This window comes from Protopterus annectens, chromosome 3.part0 (assembly GCF_019279795.1).
Source record: "Protopterus annectens isolate FY-2018-M chromosome 3.part0, PAN1.0, whole genome shotgun sequence".
NCBI lineage: Eukaryota > Metazoa > Chordata > Ceratodontiformes > Protopteridae > Protopterus > Protopterus annectens.
In genome coordinates, this window is record NC_056731.1 from 1,000,242,959 (window position 1) to 1,000,260,925 (window position 17,967).

The following is a 17,967-nucleotide window of genomic DNA, read 5'->3' on the forward strand; positions in this document are numbered from 1 at the left end:
TAGTACAGAACTCAGACTGCAACAACAGAGTATATCTTTGTAACATTACAATGACACACTGCATGTGCAAAGACAGAAACACAACATGTTCAGGTAATACATGATAAATTAACACTGAAACCGCTTGGAAAAATAGCAAAAAAGGACTTGGAAACGTAATGTTAAATTACTAAAGGAATATAAAATAGAGGAAAATTATATGCTATGGAAAGACTGACAACCCGGGAACATATATATGAATTACATATGCAGGAAGTACTTAAAGGAGAATCGTATTTTACTTAAAAAGCTATCTAGCCACAAAAGCAAAGAAAATACCTTCAGCTTTGTAAATTAAGAATTCTTTTCCATTAGTAAGTTAAAAGAGAAAGGAACAAGTAAATCTTGACAAAATTAGAGATTAAAAAGAAACTGAAAGAACTTTTGAGAAAAGTTTATTACCAGAAAGATGCTCTACATGCAGCATTTCCTTTTCATCACTGACTTCACTGCACGCATATGGGAACACTAAGGCAATGACAAAATAGTCTGTGTTGTGTTCTGTTAAATGTTGTGATGATGTTGTACCGACTTACAACCAGCTCTCACTGTGCTGAAAATTACTTTGCTCTTCTGGCCTACATCTTAATGCATGTAAATCTCACAGCATCCTACTTATTTCAGTGATGTCACCTGTTACCTGTCCTACTTTCACTATTACATTACCCGATTGTGTCAGCAGTGATTTTGCTGACTGCAGGAAGTTTTGGAACTTGTGGTTGGAAGACAGCTACAACCTGGCCTTTTCATTGAGTTAGCTATCTTAAGACTGCTGCAATGTGCCTTGCATTTTCTAAGACATAGGGAAAGTCATGACACTCTTACACTGTCCCTTCTTTCTTCCATCTTATATTCTCCCACCATTTTTCCAACCTAGAAAAGATCCAAATAAAATTACCCATGCTGCTTTTAACTTTCTATTTTAAATCTATTACTATGGGGCAGTGGTATCTGACTGCTAGACAGAAATCTGTCATTTTGCAGCCATGACACTTTATGCTTCTCCATAAACATATTACACTGTGTAAGCTGTCCTCTGCTTATGCACATCCTTCAGTCGTACCTGTCTTCACACTTCTCAGTGCATGAGTTTTTAGACGTTGTTATAATGAGCCACTCCAGAACCACAGGAGAAAGTACCTTTATCAGCAAGTCAAAAAGGTACTTTGGGTCTTCTCAAAAAAAAAAAAAAAAAAACAATGGACATATATAAGACTTGTTTATTTAATACTACTGACAAAGTCAAATACATATATTTATTCACTACAATTTTTCCACATTTAGCCTGATCTCACATAAATCTAATGCTCAGTAACACAACATTTTCTGACTTGGTTGGGCATTCGTGAAAACAGCATTAAATCTTCGGGGAAGCTGGCCTCAGATTCAGAATACTGATGTGTAATCAATCAGATCTTTGATAAATTTCTCTAGCAACAGAATAAATATGACTGAGTCATCAATCTGTCAGTAAACTGCAGAAGTATGGAATAAACGTCCATTGAATGTTAAACAAATTCCAGGCAAGTTAAGCTTCAGTTCAGCCATGAAATTATACATTCTTTAGAACTTGAACTACATTTGTTTAAATACATAAAAATGTAAGTACACTGCCTTTCTTGCCACTATGTTTCACAGACATCCTTCCAACCACTGATCACTTACTAAATTATGTTATCCTTTTGTGGTTCCTTTCATGACTATTTCCCACATTCTGCTTCTTTTACTATAACTCTCTTTTTTTTCCCTCCCACACTTCCACCTTTTTGTCATTCCACCAGTACAAACTCACACTTTGTAGGAGTCTGAGATTTCCATCGCATACTAATAATTGACTAACTAAAATAGTTATCAGATAAGTTATAGTGTGCATCTGAAGCTGGAAACCTAGGAAGTCTATCATACTTGTGTTCCATCATCAAAGGACCAAGTAAACTGGATAACTAAAACAAAAGAAACTGAACACAAAAAATATTGGGCTAAGATAATAACCCTGCTTACAAAGTCAGCACAGCTACTAGAAGAACAAGAGATAAGAATTGATACCAGGTACAAGACAGCTCAGAAACAGAGTAAATGTGTGTATTTTCTCAAGGACTTTACAATCATGTATAATGAAGCAAGGCAAAACATTTATTTGACCTCGTTTGCAACTCTTGAGTGACTACCTTCAACTTTATTTTCTAAAATATTTTATTGAACTTTTATATACAGGAACAACCACATTAACATAATAAAACAAATAACTATTTGCACACTTGTCTATATCAATTCTTGTTATATGCATTACTACAATTCATTAAACAGTTAATAACTGATCATAGAGCACAGATTAAAATTTTCTCTGTTAACAAGTTCAATTGACTCCAGTAATTATATCCTTTTGTATTTTGTTTTCAACTTTCTTACACTTAAAATGCCTGCTTTCAATATGCAAAATGTTCAGAAGTAGAGTTTTAAGACTCTAGTTTTGACAAAGGGAAGAATCTACTTTTTGATAATTCTGTACACTGCTAAATGTCCTGCTTCATATTATTTAGATTTGCATCAAATGAAAGAGCCACATTAGTTTTTTGACTGAAAAAGGTGCAGAATATTCAATTGCATAAGAAGAAAAAATATTGGAACAGAGAATTGCAGTATTTTAGTGTATGTCAAATAGGTTTATGGGTCTTTCAAAGTGGTCAGATAATCTTAAATATAATGACCTGACAACGGTGTTACTAAAACACAAACAATTCTACAGCTGTATATAAAAATACTAAATATTCTATATTATGCATCTGCAGGTAAGAGGTGCTACTTTCGTAGTAGGTGAAAATCAACTAAGTAACTAACATAAAATGTACTAATGTATGTAATAAGATACAAAACAACAGAAAATTAAAGATTATTTTGGGCAGATATCAAAGAAACAATTCTTAAGAAGAAAACATCAATTAAAGCAAATCCATCAAAGACAAAATTTATTTGAAAGTTTGTGTTTTTGTTCTATAAAACGGTAAAACATAACCATTAGTAGTATAGTTTACAGGTGCTACTTTCTTAAATAAACATTTAGCTGTCATGTGATATGTAATCGTCAATCAAAAAATCATTGTTTTGGTAATTTAGTGACTACTCTGACAAAGAATTTATTACATAAGTTAATAAAACTAATACTGCAGCTAGCAGAGTTCATAGCAGAGCATACTGATTTTTGTTTTGGGTTCTACATAACGGAAATGCAACATGAAAAAGAACCACATGCTTAGGATATAGTTATAAGCCCAGAGAATATACATCTTAAATTTCTGATTAAAATTTGAAAGGACTGGGCATTCATAAAATATATGAGTGTGTGCCTTTCAATTTTGCTAGGCCTGAACAAGAAAAATCAGAGGTAGGCAGCATTTTGAAAAAGAGTTGGTGTAAGGTCAGATTTACATAAAGAAAACTTCTAATGATTTTTGGACGGCATTATTAGCTTTATTAACTTATGAAAACATTTCTGTGTTAGAGTGGTCAAAGATGAAGCTCCAGAATTTGTTACTAAGAATTTTTTTATGATGCCTCAAAAGTGTATATAAAATGAAAATATAATTATCTAAGTGATATTGACCTGTACAGATGATGGTTGTCAATATATATTTTGTTCTAGGATACTATGAACTTCAATTGGCAGTCTTTGGTTTAAAGTTTAAATCTATGACAGATTTGTTCTAAGGTGACAGACACAGTATTTTCAAGACAGCCCAACTTCAAATTCCTGTACTGTTACCATTCTGTGAGAAAGTACTTCTTAGGACATAGAATCATCCCTAGAGTACTTTAATATCTTTAACTGGAAAAAAGTACAAAACAAATTACTATAATGATGGAGCAGAAAACATAACCTACTTGAAACTATTTATTACTTTGCCAGGGCACAAGGAATCTAGTTTGTTGACAGCAGTTTACTGCACTGTGACTAATAGGGTTGATGTCCATGTTATGGGAACATTGTGATTTCTTCCATAAGTTGATGCTGAAACTGTGGGTTATGTAAAATATGTATACTTTGGAAAAATGTCACAAAGACGAACTAACCAATAAAAGACCAGTTTTAAGAGAGATGTGTGTCTACATGCAGAGATGTCTGGAGGCTTATTCCTCCTATATTTTTATACATAATATGGTGTTGAAAACTTTGTCTTAACTTTAATGAAGTCATAAGAATGGAAGAACTACTGTGTTTTTACAAAGGGAGGCTTAAACTGATTTGCTTTCTCGGATATATTATTTTGGGTAGTAGTCTGTGGTATGTATATACAGTATCATTGGGTAAAAGTGTAATTTCAACTACTGGTAGCCACTGCTCAAACAGTACAAGCGGCCATTTCTGAATTAGACTGCTGCAAGGTTAACAACAGACTGCAGGTTACTTGACCATTTCACTGGAGTTTTATGTTACATGCCTACCTAAATATGAAACTGAAGGTGAATTCATGTGAGACTTCTCTTTCAAATGTCTAGAATTTTGCAGAATGTCTAGATTTTTGTCTCATACTGATGGTGTAGTATTTGTAAAACATAGTCTTCTGGCAATCAGTGAGGACTGTAGTCATTAATGATAGATATTTGAGTTTCAGACATGGGCAGCCATGGTGGTGCAGTGGTTTGCAATGTAACCTCACAGCAAGAGGTTCTCTGGTTCGATTCTCGGCTGGGGTGCCTTCAGTGCGGAGTCTGCATGTCCTCCCTGTGGTTGCGTGGGTTTTCTCCGGGTTCTCCGGTTTCCACCCACATCACAAAGACATGCAACAGGTGGATTGGACACTCTAAATTGGCCCTAGGTGTGAGTCTGTGCATGTGTGTGCCTTCTGTGGAAGGTTGGGCGCCGGGCTGGCAACTCGACACTGTAAAACTCCACTGCCAATCATGAGCAGACAGATGATCTGCTGTGGCGACCCCTAACCGGGAAAAAGCCGAAAGAAGAAGAAGATTTGAGTTTCAGACATCATGTCGCTCAGAAAATGCATGTTAATGCAAAAACCATTACTCTAGCAATTTTCTAAGCTTATAAGTGCAACATTTAAAATCTGTTCCTGATTTTGGGCCTTTGCACCGCCACTATTTTTGATTTATCCACATTTCTTACACTATGAGGTTGAGAGGTATGCAGCAAGGCCTAGCTGGCCTGAAGGTGCAGAATTAAATGTAAACATTACTGACGTCAGTTCACCAACTCTTGTCATCAGAAATTTCAGTTTAATGCACTAAGTAATGCCAGCACTTTTCTGTGTAACTAGATATCATCAAGATACCAGTAATAGATTTTTTTTTTAGGTGTGAGTGATTATGGCTGCCAGTCAGTGGTTTGTGTTAACATCTCAGATTGCTTGGGCCAGTGATTTACATGAATAACAGAGGACAGACTGAAAAGCCTTGCTTAGACCTCACAAGTACTGGAAAGTGGAGCGATATATGGACAGATTCTTGACTGCTAAGAAATAGTTTTTATAGCCTGAAAATGATTTATAAATTAATCTTGGAATCTTATTTACTGTAACACGAAGTACAATAAATAAGATCATTCAGAGCAATCATATGCTTTGTTTGCCCAAACTGATTAATATTTGCACCTGTCTAGACTTCTGTGCAAATCTGGTTGACAGGAAGGCTTTAGCTGCTGCTGTCCTGCCTATGCCTTCTTTAAATAACTGTATGAAAGTCAAGATGAATTGATAGGACATTAAAGTTCTGAACCTATCTGGCATTATATAATCTACACTGGTTAAACATACAGGTCTATAAAATTAATTCAGAATGTGAGGTCTTTTTGATTTAAATATGACTGTAATCCAACAGGCTTTTCAAGATGGAGGGTTAACTGCATTTGATAGAACGTGAGTCTGTTTCTTCTACATTCTGATAGAATTTCACATATTTTTTTGTGGGGGGGGCGGGGGGGCGTAACCTTGGCCAGGGGCTTTATCTTTAACATGACAGCATGAATGTCCACTAGCATGAAGTATATTTGTAAATTAGCAATGTTCTATGGGATTAGCCTTAGATTAAAGTTTAGACAGAAATTATGCATCAATGTACATGAAATCATTACCTGTGTAAATGATTGTATGACAGCCCTGACACTGCTTTATTATATCTGGAATATTAGTGTAATTTTATTACAGGGTTAAGTACCATTTTCACATGGCTTGATCAGTAAGTTCTGTTTGTTTTTTCCAAGAGAAGAGCTACATTGGAAGACAGAGAATAACCTTGAATTTAGCCACTGTCTTATATATTAGGCACTGAAGCCTTTCCTTAACTGACAGAAGTCCTTAGAGATATCTGATCATTTTTTGCACATTAGCTGCAGTGCACATTGCACACTCTTGTAAATTCAATTGTTTCTTCAGGCTGCTCATTAAATCTGTTGCTGATCCAGATTTTTCTCACATAATAACTAGCACATAATGGTACCCAAAGTAATGGTAGTCAGAAGGTACAGTTAAGATCCTCAAAATTGTAACCATGGTATAAAATCATATAATTTTATTAAACATAGGGATCATATTCTGCAGTACCTTTAGAATAAGGTAATCACTTAAAGTAATATATGACTGTTCAGACATTATGTTTGGAATTTCATCACAGTTGTAAATATATGATAAGTACATTTCCGTAACGTTAGCATTGACCATCTTTATTTCAATGCACATGCACATCAATTGTTCAATATATACTCAGCTATACAGATGGTTGTATTTCCAGTCTTTTCAATGTATTTACTTTGCTAGGAAATGTACTTTTAATGAAAAGTTTCAGTGTGCAATATTTCAATGCAATGTGCATTCAATTAATATCGGACCTACACACACACATGCACACCTATGCACTAAACACATATATGAGCACTCACTGCTTTAAATATGGGTGTATCTTGTGTGTAATTTTGTTTATAGGTTCATAGGTGTTTACTAGGCTAATGGCCACAAGGGCATTTTTAAGCCTAGCCATGCATTCAAAAAGCAATTTCTGATACCCTTGATAAGTGTAAGCATTGGCACTGGAGATGAACCATTTACAGGTTACCAGTGTCCATTAGAGACATAGGTGCCAAACCAGGGATAACCACCCCAACCACCCCAGTATAACCATGTCAAAATATTTAACTGAAACACGTCAGTCACCCTTCTGTGATGGAAAAAATACAGAAACAATGATGAAAACTCTGACAATCCTCTTCCTCAGCTATGTCAGAATGACTGCATAATTTTACTCCGAAGTAGGAGATGCAGAGGCAATCTGTGCATAAATATATTACAGGAAGGTGTGAATATTCACCTGTTGGGAGGATGTACAGATGAAATGCTGAAAATAAAGGCCCCATGTAATTAAAACAGCAGCCTAATTTATCAACAAATATGCCAAATTCAACCAAAAACAACTACTTTCAATAATCTTTGAACAATTATTTAAAATATCCACTTCTGTAACTTCAGTGAGTCTGCAGTCTATGGAAAACTCAATACTCAGTCTGACGTGGCACAATGCAAAATGTTGAGTCCCAGAGACAAATGGCTAAAAATCTGAGAACAAAATTTCATGACATTGCCAAATTATGACCATGTGATGACAGTCTCTTAAGAATAACATAGAAACTGCAGTGTTTATCTCGGATCATGACTGAATCTTCTTAAATGAGTATCTATCTCTGGTCCAGTGAAGATGTCACTCCTAAAGCTAAGACTGATAAGTAGTCTGTGCCGAGAGTGAGGGGCAAAGTCTGTAGAAAGACAGCCTGATGACAGCTGACACTTTTATGTAAAAAAAAAAAAATATATATATATATATATATATATATATATATATATATATATATAAGGGTTGTGTCTATTTCAAGGTATGTAAGTAATGAAATTATACCATGACCCCCTCATTAATATTCCAAAACGTGCACGCTGATTGGTCAGCGTGCACGTTGTAAATCGACTTATACTAATGGAAAAAGGTCCGGTCGCCCGGACTTTTTCCATTAGTATAAGCCTTTTTTAAAACACTGTCTCGCTATGTTAAAGGAGTTTAACATAGCGACACAGGTTTAAAAAAAGCAACGGAGATCTCCGTTGCTTTTTTTAAAGCTGTCTCGCTATGTTAAACTCCTTTAACATAGCGACACAGTGTGTAAAAAGCAATGGAGATCTTGCTTTCTTCGTTGCTTTTTTTTTAAACCTGTCTCGCTATGTTAAATGGGTTTAACATAGCGAGACAGCTTTAAAATAAGCAATGGAGATCTCCGTTGCTTATTTTAAAGCTGTCTCGCTATGTTAAACCCATTTAACATAGCGAAACAGTTTATAAAAAGCAATGGAGATCTTGCTTTCTCCGTTGCTTTTGCCCACAGCTCTGATGTACTGCGTAGGCATGCACAGTACATCAGAACTTCCGCGAAATACCAGACAGCTGCGGAAGGGCAGTAAGGAGGCATTATACAATGCTTCGCCCTCGGGACCAAACCACGCCAACCGTGGGTAAATCCAGCATTGCCCACACCCAGGCGTGGGTTATTGCTATAATATTCCCTAGTGCTAAGAAGTCACTTAATAGGGAGGCGACACTGAAGTCCACTGCAGTTCTTTCAGGGAATTAAAATATATTAAAAAAGTTTTTTTTTTTAAGATCATACAGTGCTGAAACAGAAATGTGCGTCTCCCACACTTGCAAATATGAGAATGACTGGGAGACATGTATCTTCTACACCTGGATTCGGGCTGGAGATTATAACCAGCATGTAAAGGAGAACAAACCCAAAAAGGAGTGAAAGAGAAGTCACACCTGTAATTTTAGCAAATGGAATTCAGTACTGTTACTTGGGCACCCTATTCTCATTAAGTTGGGAAGAGGTTAAAGCAAATACAGCTGCTCTTAAGGCTACCATAGCAACACAAAGACACAATTTGGTTACAGGATATGATGCTCATACTTTGTTCTGTTCATTCTTCTGAGATGGTCCAACCACAAACTACTGATGTAGTATTACTGATAAAAAGTTAAATCTATAAAACAAGGTCTTATCTACCACATCTCATCAGTATTCAGATGGATAGCACATTATGCATATGGCAGTATGAATTTCTGCAAAACATCTTGACAGCTTCAAGACTTATTAGTGAAATTAAAAAAGTATAATCCAAGAAAAAGGGAATTCAAATACATTAGCACGTGTTTTTAAAGAACTGTATGCATGGATAGCTGCATGCATTTATTGCAGTGCTGCACCAAAGCACACATTCCAATAATTACATGTGTTGCAACTACAACTCGTGTAGCAAAATGCTCTTTACCAGATTATCAGAATGATAAGTTTTATTTCCTTTTGAAGTCTACAAAAATAACAGCCTACTTTCAAAGCCACACAAACCCTCGTTCAGAGGCACCAGTTATAAAAATATTTCACAGCATGCACATTTAAAAATTAACCAAAGTACAGTTGTGTAAAATTTTACCATAGTGGTAGATATCCCTGCCTTTACTGCTGCAGTATTCTTTACAAACTGGATTGCCTGCTGCGGAAGCCTTATGTCCAGCCAGTCTACCAAAGCCTGCTGTTGTTTTAAGGTTTGCAGAGTGTCACCAAACACTCCTTGTGTAGCGTAGGTCATAAAGATGACATTCGGGTGTACCAGCTTCAGAACTGATTGCCCCAGTAGGAACACCAGTCCAAGGATCCCCAGAGGTAATCTGTACACCCAGGAAAGCAAAGGACTAGGGGGATGGAGGGAGGGAGCAAATGCTGCAACAGTGAAGGTAAGGACATTTACCATTAAATGGTAAGATTTTACACAACTATGCTATGTCCTGACATTAATTGCTGCAATATTCTTCACAGACGGGACAGTATCAAAGGTCAAGAGGAAACTGGGGAGGGGCACAGAAGACCCCGCTAAATACCATAAAGAACGGCTCTAGCAAAACCAGCCCTGACTCTAGAGACTATCCAACGTGTAGCGCTTGGTAAAAGTATGTACAGAAGTCCAGGTAGTTGCATCAAGAATATAATTAGTATTTAATCCCTTGGAAAAAAACACCAGAAGAAGCCACAGCTCTAGTAGAATGAGCCTTTACAGAAGGAAGGCTCTTACCATGAAAAGTGTAACAAAAGGAAATAGCCTTAGAAATCCAAGAAGAAATAATTTGCTTGGATATAGCTAATCTCAAAGACCTAGGATGAAAAGAAACAAACACCTGCTCAGACTTTCTAGTAGCCTTAGTCTTATCCAAATAAACATTGCGTTGAGTATGCACATCAAAAGTATTCAGCACCCTCTCATAGTCAGATCGGAGAGAGGAAAAAGGTAGGCAAATTAATAGACTGATTAAGTGATAGCTAATTAACCACCTTAGGCATAAAAGGATTAGTGCGCAAGGGCACCATGTCCTCATGAAAGATCAAAAAAGGAGGACAAGCCATAAAAGGCTTGCAACTCAGATACCCATCTGGCAGAAGTAAGAGCTAACAGGATAACAGTCTTCCAAGAACAATGTTGGAAGGAAGCTGAAGCAACAGACTCAAAAGGAGCCTGGGTCAGCTTCTACAAAACAAAATTAAGATCCCAGGGAGGAGAAACAGGCTTTCAATAAGATATAATATTAAGGACGCCTTTAAGAATTTTTTTAACCTCAAATCTAGAAGCTAAAGGAGGAGATAAAGGCAGACAAGCAGAGACAGCTGATAGGTGAGCCTTACTAGAAGAATAGGCCAAACCAACACTGAACAACTCACACACATAAGACAGAACCAAAGGAGCATCCACAGTAAGTGGGTCCAGGCTACGAGAGAGACACAACAAATAGAAAACCTCTTCCACTTGGATAAGTAGGATTTCCTAGTAGTAGTTTTCCTGGCCTCCTGCTGGACTTGCAGCATGTCTTCAAAAAAAGGTGACAAACTCCTATCACCCATAGTGTCAGTTGAAGCGTGGACAGGTGGGGACGGATGAGAGATCCCTTGTCTTGTGTGAGTAGATACACCCTGTGATGCCCTTGGCTAGATGCAGACGTAGAGGAAACCAGTGCTGCCATGGCCAAAACAGAGTCATCAACAAGATTTTGGGAGCATCCTGTTTTATCTTGAACAGGACTTTTGGAATGAGAGGAAAGGGAGGGAATGCATAAAAAAAATCCCTTTAGAAGAAAATGACAGGGTGTCCACCTTTCAACCTAGACGACCTGGGACTCTGGCACAAAACAGAGGAAATTGTCTGTTGAGAGGGAAGGCAAAAAGATCCACTTGAGGTGCACCCCAATGGTGGATAATGTCCAGAAGCATATCCCTGTGAGACATACATTCATGGGACTGAGGGTGTCTGCCAAAATGTTCTGCTCTGAAGGGATATAAACTGCCTGAAGAGTCATTTGATACTTCACAACAAGATCCCATACCAGAAGTGCCAACCAGCAAAGAAGATAAGATTTTGTTGCTTCCTGTTTGTTGATATACCACGTCACTATGGTATTATCTGCGAACACCTTGACAGGCTCCAGACAGAAACAAGGATGAAAGGCCTGAAGACCCAGCAGAACAGCTCTCATCTCTTTGACATTGATATGCTCCCTTCAGCTGATGAGGCAGCCACATCCCCTGTAAATTTAGGGAGGCAAATGTTGCTCCCCATCCTAGGTCTGAAGCATCTGTGAACAAGTCCTGAGAGGGAAAAGGGGGATGAAAAAGGATCCCTGCATTCAGAGACAACTGCTGAAACCAGTGAAATTCATGTCTGAGACAAGGAAGAACAGGAACTACAAAGTCTAGAGGAAGAGCACATTGAAGCCACACTGACTTTAGAAACCACTGAAACTTTCTCATATTAAGTTTGGCCAGAGAGAGCATTGGAATGGTGGATGCTCTGAAACATAGAGCTCTCAGAAACTCCCTAGTGGTAAAAGAAGCCAGAGGAGGAAGAATGTGAAAGAAAGAAATGAGAGTTAAGGCCTTTGGAAGAGGCAGGGATGTAAGCACTGGCACCATCTGAATCCTCCAAACAAGAAAAACATGATCCTGAGGAGGAGTCAGAGAAGACTTTTTGAAATTTATTGTGAACCCCATGCTCTGTAGAAAAGAAACAGTAAAATGAAGATTTTACAAAAGGATCTTTGGAGAGTATGCCTGAATCAGCAGGTCGTTTAAGTAAGGAAATATCTGGATCCCTTCAAGCCTGCAAAAAACAATCACAGGATTGAGGCAATTAGTGAACACCCCTGGGGCAGTAGAAAGATCACAGGGCAAAGCAGGGAGCTGAAAATGCCAGGAAACAACAAAGAAATGCAAACACTTCCTGAAAAAAGGATGAACTGGAATATGGAGATAAGCATCCTTGAGATCCAGTGACACCATATAGGCCTGAGGCAGAAAGACAGGAAACAGAGTCTGAAGGGACAACATCTGAAAGGAAGGCACCTTCAGAAAAGTGTTTAGATGAGAAAATTGTAGAATAGGTCTTCAAGTGCCCACTTTTCTGGACACAAGAAACAGTCTGCAGTAGAACCCCTTCCCCCTTTGGGACAAAGGCACCTCTTGAATACTATTCTGAGTCAAAAGATCTTGAAGAACCTCTGGGAAAAAGGCAAGTTAACCCAAGGAAGCTGAGGAATGCCTATAAAAAGAGGATGGGATTTCCACACCACGAAGTACCCCCTGACAAATGACAGAGAGAATCCAAGAATCCTGAGTGGTATGAAGCCAAACAGGAAGAAAAAGAGAAAGCTGAAGAGAAAGAGTAGTTTGGCTGGGAAGAAATGGACAGTCATACACCACCTTGTTTGTCAGGAAAGGAAGGCTTCTGAATACTGGAACACTGAGTGGCCTTAGCAGAAGTAGCCTGTTTGCTTCTATTGTTACCTTTAACAGAAAGGCAAGATTGCCTATGAACAAAGGCTGGCTTAGTAGGGTAGTTTCTCTGAAATTTAGGCACAAGAAAAAGCTCCTGTAAGGCCTTACCCTTATCCTGAAGTGACTTAAACCAGCAGCTACTTCTCTAAACAAAGGTTTAGTATCCAGACGAGCATCCATAAACAGCCTTAATATCATCAGGTAGGAGTTGAAGCCGAAGCCTAAGCCTAAGCCAAGAATACCTCCTCATCACTGAATCAAAAACAGTAGCCCTAGAAGGGGCATCTGCTGCATCATAACTACATTTGATAGAATGACAAACAACCTGAAAGGAAGTTCCTTGCAAGGAAAGACCAGAGGTTTTACCCTCAGACTCTGGAAAATCAGAAATAAGTTGACAGGCCCGAGAAAGAAGAGCCAACACATACCCAGACAAGTAGCAGAAGTGGAAACCTTCTTACTCAGCCTATCCAGAGTTCTGCTGTCCTTGTCAGAAGGCAATAACTTGGGTGAAGGAAGTAATTGAGATGGCTTATCAGAGGCTACAAAGACCACAGAGGGGTCAGCAGCAGGACATTTATACAAAAGGAAACAATCTTCAGGCACCCTATAAAACCTGTCAGACTCCTTGGGAGCAGGGGGCAGAGAATCAGGTGCATTAGATGCATTGGAAACATCATCCAGCAAAGCAGCCAAAACAAGAGAAACAGCTGCAGGTTTAGGAGATTCAAACTGCAGCAACTCATAGTACCTGCTACGGAAATTAAAGACCTGAGCACAGTCCCACTTAAAAAATTCCATCATGCTAGACACTGTGTCCCCAAAGGAAGTTTCCTCAAAGGAACATCAGGACTATTAGATTCCGCCTAATCTGACCCATAGTCCAAAAGAGAAGGAATCTAAGAAGAGTAAGTCAGGGATTCGTCATCAGAATCTGACTCTTCCTCAGAAGAAACTTGTTCTCTAGGCCTTTTAAGGGGAGCAGAGGACCAAGAAGGACCAGGAATGGAAACCCCCTGAGGAGGTTTTAATGACAGTATTTTTATTTTTTTATTTAACATTTGTTGACCGGGAAAGTCTGACTAGGTTCCACAGATCCTGTTTTCAGCGGAGGCCCGGGGAGAAACGCTCCAGAAGCATGTCTTTAGAATGTGGGAGGAAACCGGAGTACCCGGAGGAAACCCACGCGAACACAGGGAGAACATGCAAACTCCACACAGAAGGCACCCCAGCCGGGAATCGAACCGGAGAACCTCTTGCTGTGAGGTGACAGCATTAACCGCTGCACCACTGCACTTATGCATTAAGTAGTCCCCGAGTAAAGGTCTACAACTCACTTTGTGGATACGTAGCAGCAGAAGAAACATGTTTAGTTTTCAGTTTCTTTTTTAAGGGGATGTCCACCCTATAAAATTGAGAAGGCTCAGACCCAGGACAGCATTCAAGAACCGCAGCAGGAACATCTTCCCCAACTGAAAGCTGAGGACCCCCCCCCCCCGGCCCCTCAGAAAAAAATCAACTGTGGCTCCCCCTGAATGTTCAAAACAGATGTCTGCAAAGCCTCTTCGTACGTGGTGCTAGCCGGATCCTCGACTGCCTCCAACCCGGTTGTGGCAGAGGAATTTGACAATGCAGCCAGGCAAGTCTCCAAGTTCATAATGGCAAAGGCTGGAGAGTGGAAGATTTCAGTGTTATCTTCTTCCCCAACAGCTGACTCTCAGGGTGGGAGATTCCATCCACTGTATCTTTAGCGAAAAGTTTAAGGTGCTGGTTCTCAAGATGCAGGTAAAGGGAAGAAAGCCTACTACAAAGAGTTTTTGGGACAAATGCCTGACAAATCGAACAAGATATATGGTCATGAGAAGCTCCTAAGCAAAAAAGACACTTATTGTGGCAGTCTTTATGGGGAATCTGTCACCCACACTGGCATTTATGCTTCCTGGATGACATTAACCCCAAAGAGCACAAAAAGGTAAGAAAAAACAAAAACCTCAATGGGGCATTTATCTGCAACTACTAGGAGTCAGCAAACAGGTGTAGGCAATCATGGGAGAATGGATTCAACTGGTGGAAAATGGACATAGGCAAACAGACCGATGGTGAAAAGATGTGTTTGGACTGGCAGCATAGAAGCTCTGAAGATGGTACGCCTGAACATCACCTTTATGCCCTATGCTACGCAAGCAGCATTTGAGTGATGGTCAGTGTACCTTAAAACAACAGCAGGCTTTGGCAGACTGGCTGGATGTCGGGCTTCCACGGCAGGGAGTCCCATCTGTGAAGAATACTGCAGCAGTAAAGGTAAGGACATTTAACAGATACAAGGAAAAGTTACTCCTCACCACCGTTTCAATGCAGTACGTCTGCACTTAAACACTGTTTTCATACTTTTCACTTTAAATGTGCAGTTTAAAATGATACTTACATGACCCTAGTGATTGCTGAATGCTTGCACCAGTGCAATAGGCTTCTATGACCTTGAGAATCTGGGCATCTTCTTCGAAAGCTGCTGTGCCTGTCAAATAAAGCATGAACAATTTAGTATTAATTTATATACTTATGATCTGCTGACCAAGATAAAACACTGATCAACTATGGAACTACTTCTCATATGGTCCTAGGTACAATGAACAGAATTAAAACAATAAGTAATGTGTACTGTTGTTGCAGCATAACACATTCACATTAGCGTATACAAGATATTCAAATGGTTAAAGCAATGCCAAACAAAGAATATGTACACTTCTAACACAAATGTCTAAACATGAATGAGATACTCCTGTGCAGGTGTGTGTATGTATACACACACACACACACACACACACACACACACATATATATATATATATATATATATATATATATATATATATATATATATATGGGTCTACTTGATATGGCCGAAATTTCAAAATGTCGACTTTCATATCGCCAAGACCATATAATCGACATTTGAAATCTCGACCATACAAGTAAAACACAAACTTACCTTAATGCTGCTAGCAGGGGGCTTGCCCCCCCCCGTTCCCCCCACACCCCCCATAACTTAAATATACCAACTCCGAGATTGCACTACAGTGAGGAACTGGAAATCTTTCCATTCTTCACTGTAGCGTGATGCCGGTTCCCCATGGTCGACATTTCAAATGTCGATCAAATGATCTCGGCCATATGAATGTCGACATTTTGAAATGTCAACCATTAGAAGGGGACCTATATATATATATATATATATATATATATATATATATATATACATACACACACACACCCATATATCTATATTTACACACACGCACATATATCTATTGATCTATAATAATATATATATATATATATATATATATATATATATATATATATATATATATATATATATACACACACACACACACACACACACACACACACACACACACATATAATGGATCTACTTCAGTAGATCAAAATACCATAACACCAAAACTCATAAAGACAGGACGAAAACATTGTAAATACACATATACGAATTTTAACAAAACCGAAAGTTTGAAACAAGGAATCAAGTAATGCACATTCCCGGAAGTAATTAGAGAATGTGAATGGACATCATGCTAAACTCAGAAAGACATCTTCTTCTGTGTAATATAATATGTAAAAGACAAATTTTTCATGTTAGCTGATTGTGAGTAGTGATTGCAGCACACTGAAGATCAGGAAATTTACCATTTTTCCCACTGTAGTGTGATCTCGGAGGTTTTGCAGGGGGTGTGAGGGAGCAGCCACCCACATGGTGGATACAGGGGGAGGGGATATTGGAAAAGTTGCAATTTTTTGTTTAAGTTATGTGTATTAATATATAGATTTGTTTCTATTTTTGCTCGATGCCCATTCAAATCCTCCATGGACTTCTGGACATGGGCATTAGTTGATTTGTTGTTTCAAACTTTCGGCTTTGTTAACATTTGTAGATGTAAATTTTCAATATTTTTGTCTCATTTTTGTGGGTTTCGGTGTTACGATCTACTGAAGTAAAGACACACACATACACAGACACACACACTAGCCTGAAGTTGGTTTACATGAGAGTTTGTATCAAAACATGAATCATACATTTATATGTATTCCTCTTTCATCGATCCTTACAATACTATTTAAGGTGAGTGATTATCAGAGCTGCACTGTTGCAATCATGGTCAGTGACTTAACATGTCCGCAGTCTCCTTTGATAGTGGAACATCAGAGGGTTGTGAGTTCCATTCCCACACCATGTGCTTGGATTAATTTTTATGTTGGTGGCTTAACAGGTAGCACACACTCACCTCTGATGCTGGACGATCAGAAGGCAGTGGACTTTATTCCCACATTAGATACTTGGATTAATTTTCCAGTGCTAACAGTGTAATGGAGCATAAGAGGGTGCTGCACCCTGAGGTGGTGTCTTTCTAATGATGTATTAAAGTGAGGTCACATCTACTTCATTTGATGGCAATTCAGGTGGACATGAAAGATCTCATGGTGGCATGTACTAAAAAAGTAGGGGATAGTTTTACAAAATGAGAAAACTAGTGGTTCAGTGGTCAAGATCTCTGCTTCACAGCTCCAGCATCTGAGGTTCAATCCTGTTCTCCACCAATGTGATTGTTTAGAGTTTACTTGTTTTTCCCATGCCTGCTTGGGTTTTCTTAGAGTACTCTGGTTTCCTCCTACCTTCCACAAACAGTTTGGTTGACTAGCTAGTCTAAATTGTCTGTATATACTGCATTTACCCCATGCTTATGGCTTAAGTCATGTCTAAAAAGGGGTCATGATGACCAAAGTGTGGGAGTCAACACAAAGGATTAAGACTAGAGAGCCATTAACAATCTGCTTGCATTAATACAGGGTTTGACGACTGTGTCACTCTTATCAAATCACTTAAACAGATGGTGTTCAGTGGCAACTTAAAGTTTTGATAGAGTCTTCAATGGTTTTCTGAGCTGCTTACTTAGCAACTACCAATGAACCTATGGAATTTTTGTATGCTTGAATGAGAAATTGTTGGTGGTAAATGTATCTGTGTGTTAAAACAGGGCTGAGTGAAGATTGAATTC

At 38.5% G+C, this 17,967-nt stretch overlaps 1 protein-coding gene across 5 annotated transcripts in view; it reads right to left on the reverse strand.

Moving 5' to 3' along the window:
* Positions 1–17,967, reverse strand: part of ARHGEF6 (Rac/Cdc42 guanine nucleotide exchange factor 6) — a 1,746,213-nt gene that overhangs the window by 70,625 nt on the left and 1,657,621 nt on the right. For all 5 annotated transcript variants that reach the window (XM_044065305.1, XM_044065303.1, XM_044065304.1 and 2 more), the window contains one exon: positions 15,321–15,410. In XM_044065305.1, coding sequence (XP_043921240.1) covers positions 15,321–15,410 — 90 coding nt within the window. The remainder of the gene's footprint in view (positions 1–15,320; positions 15,411–17,967) is intronic.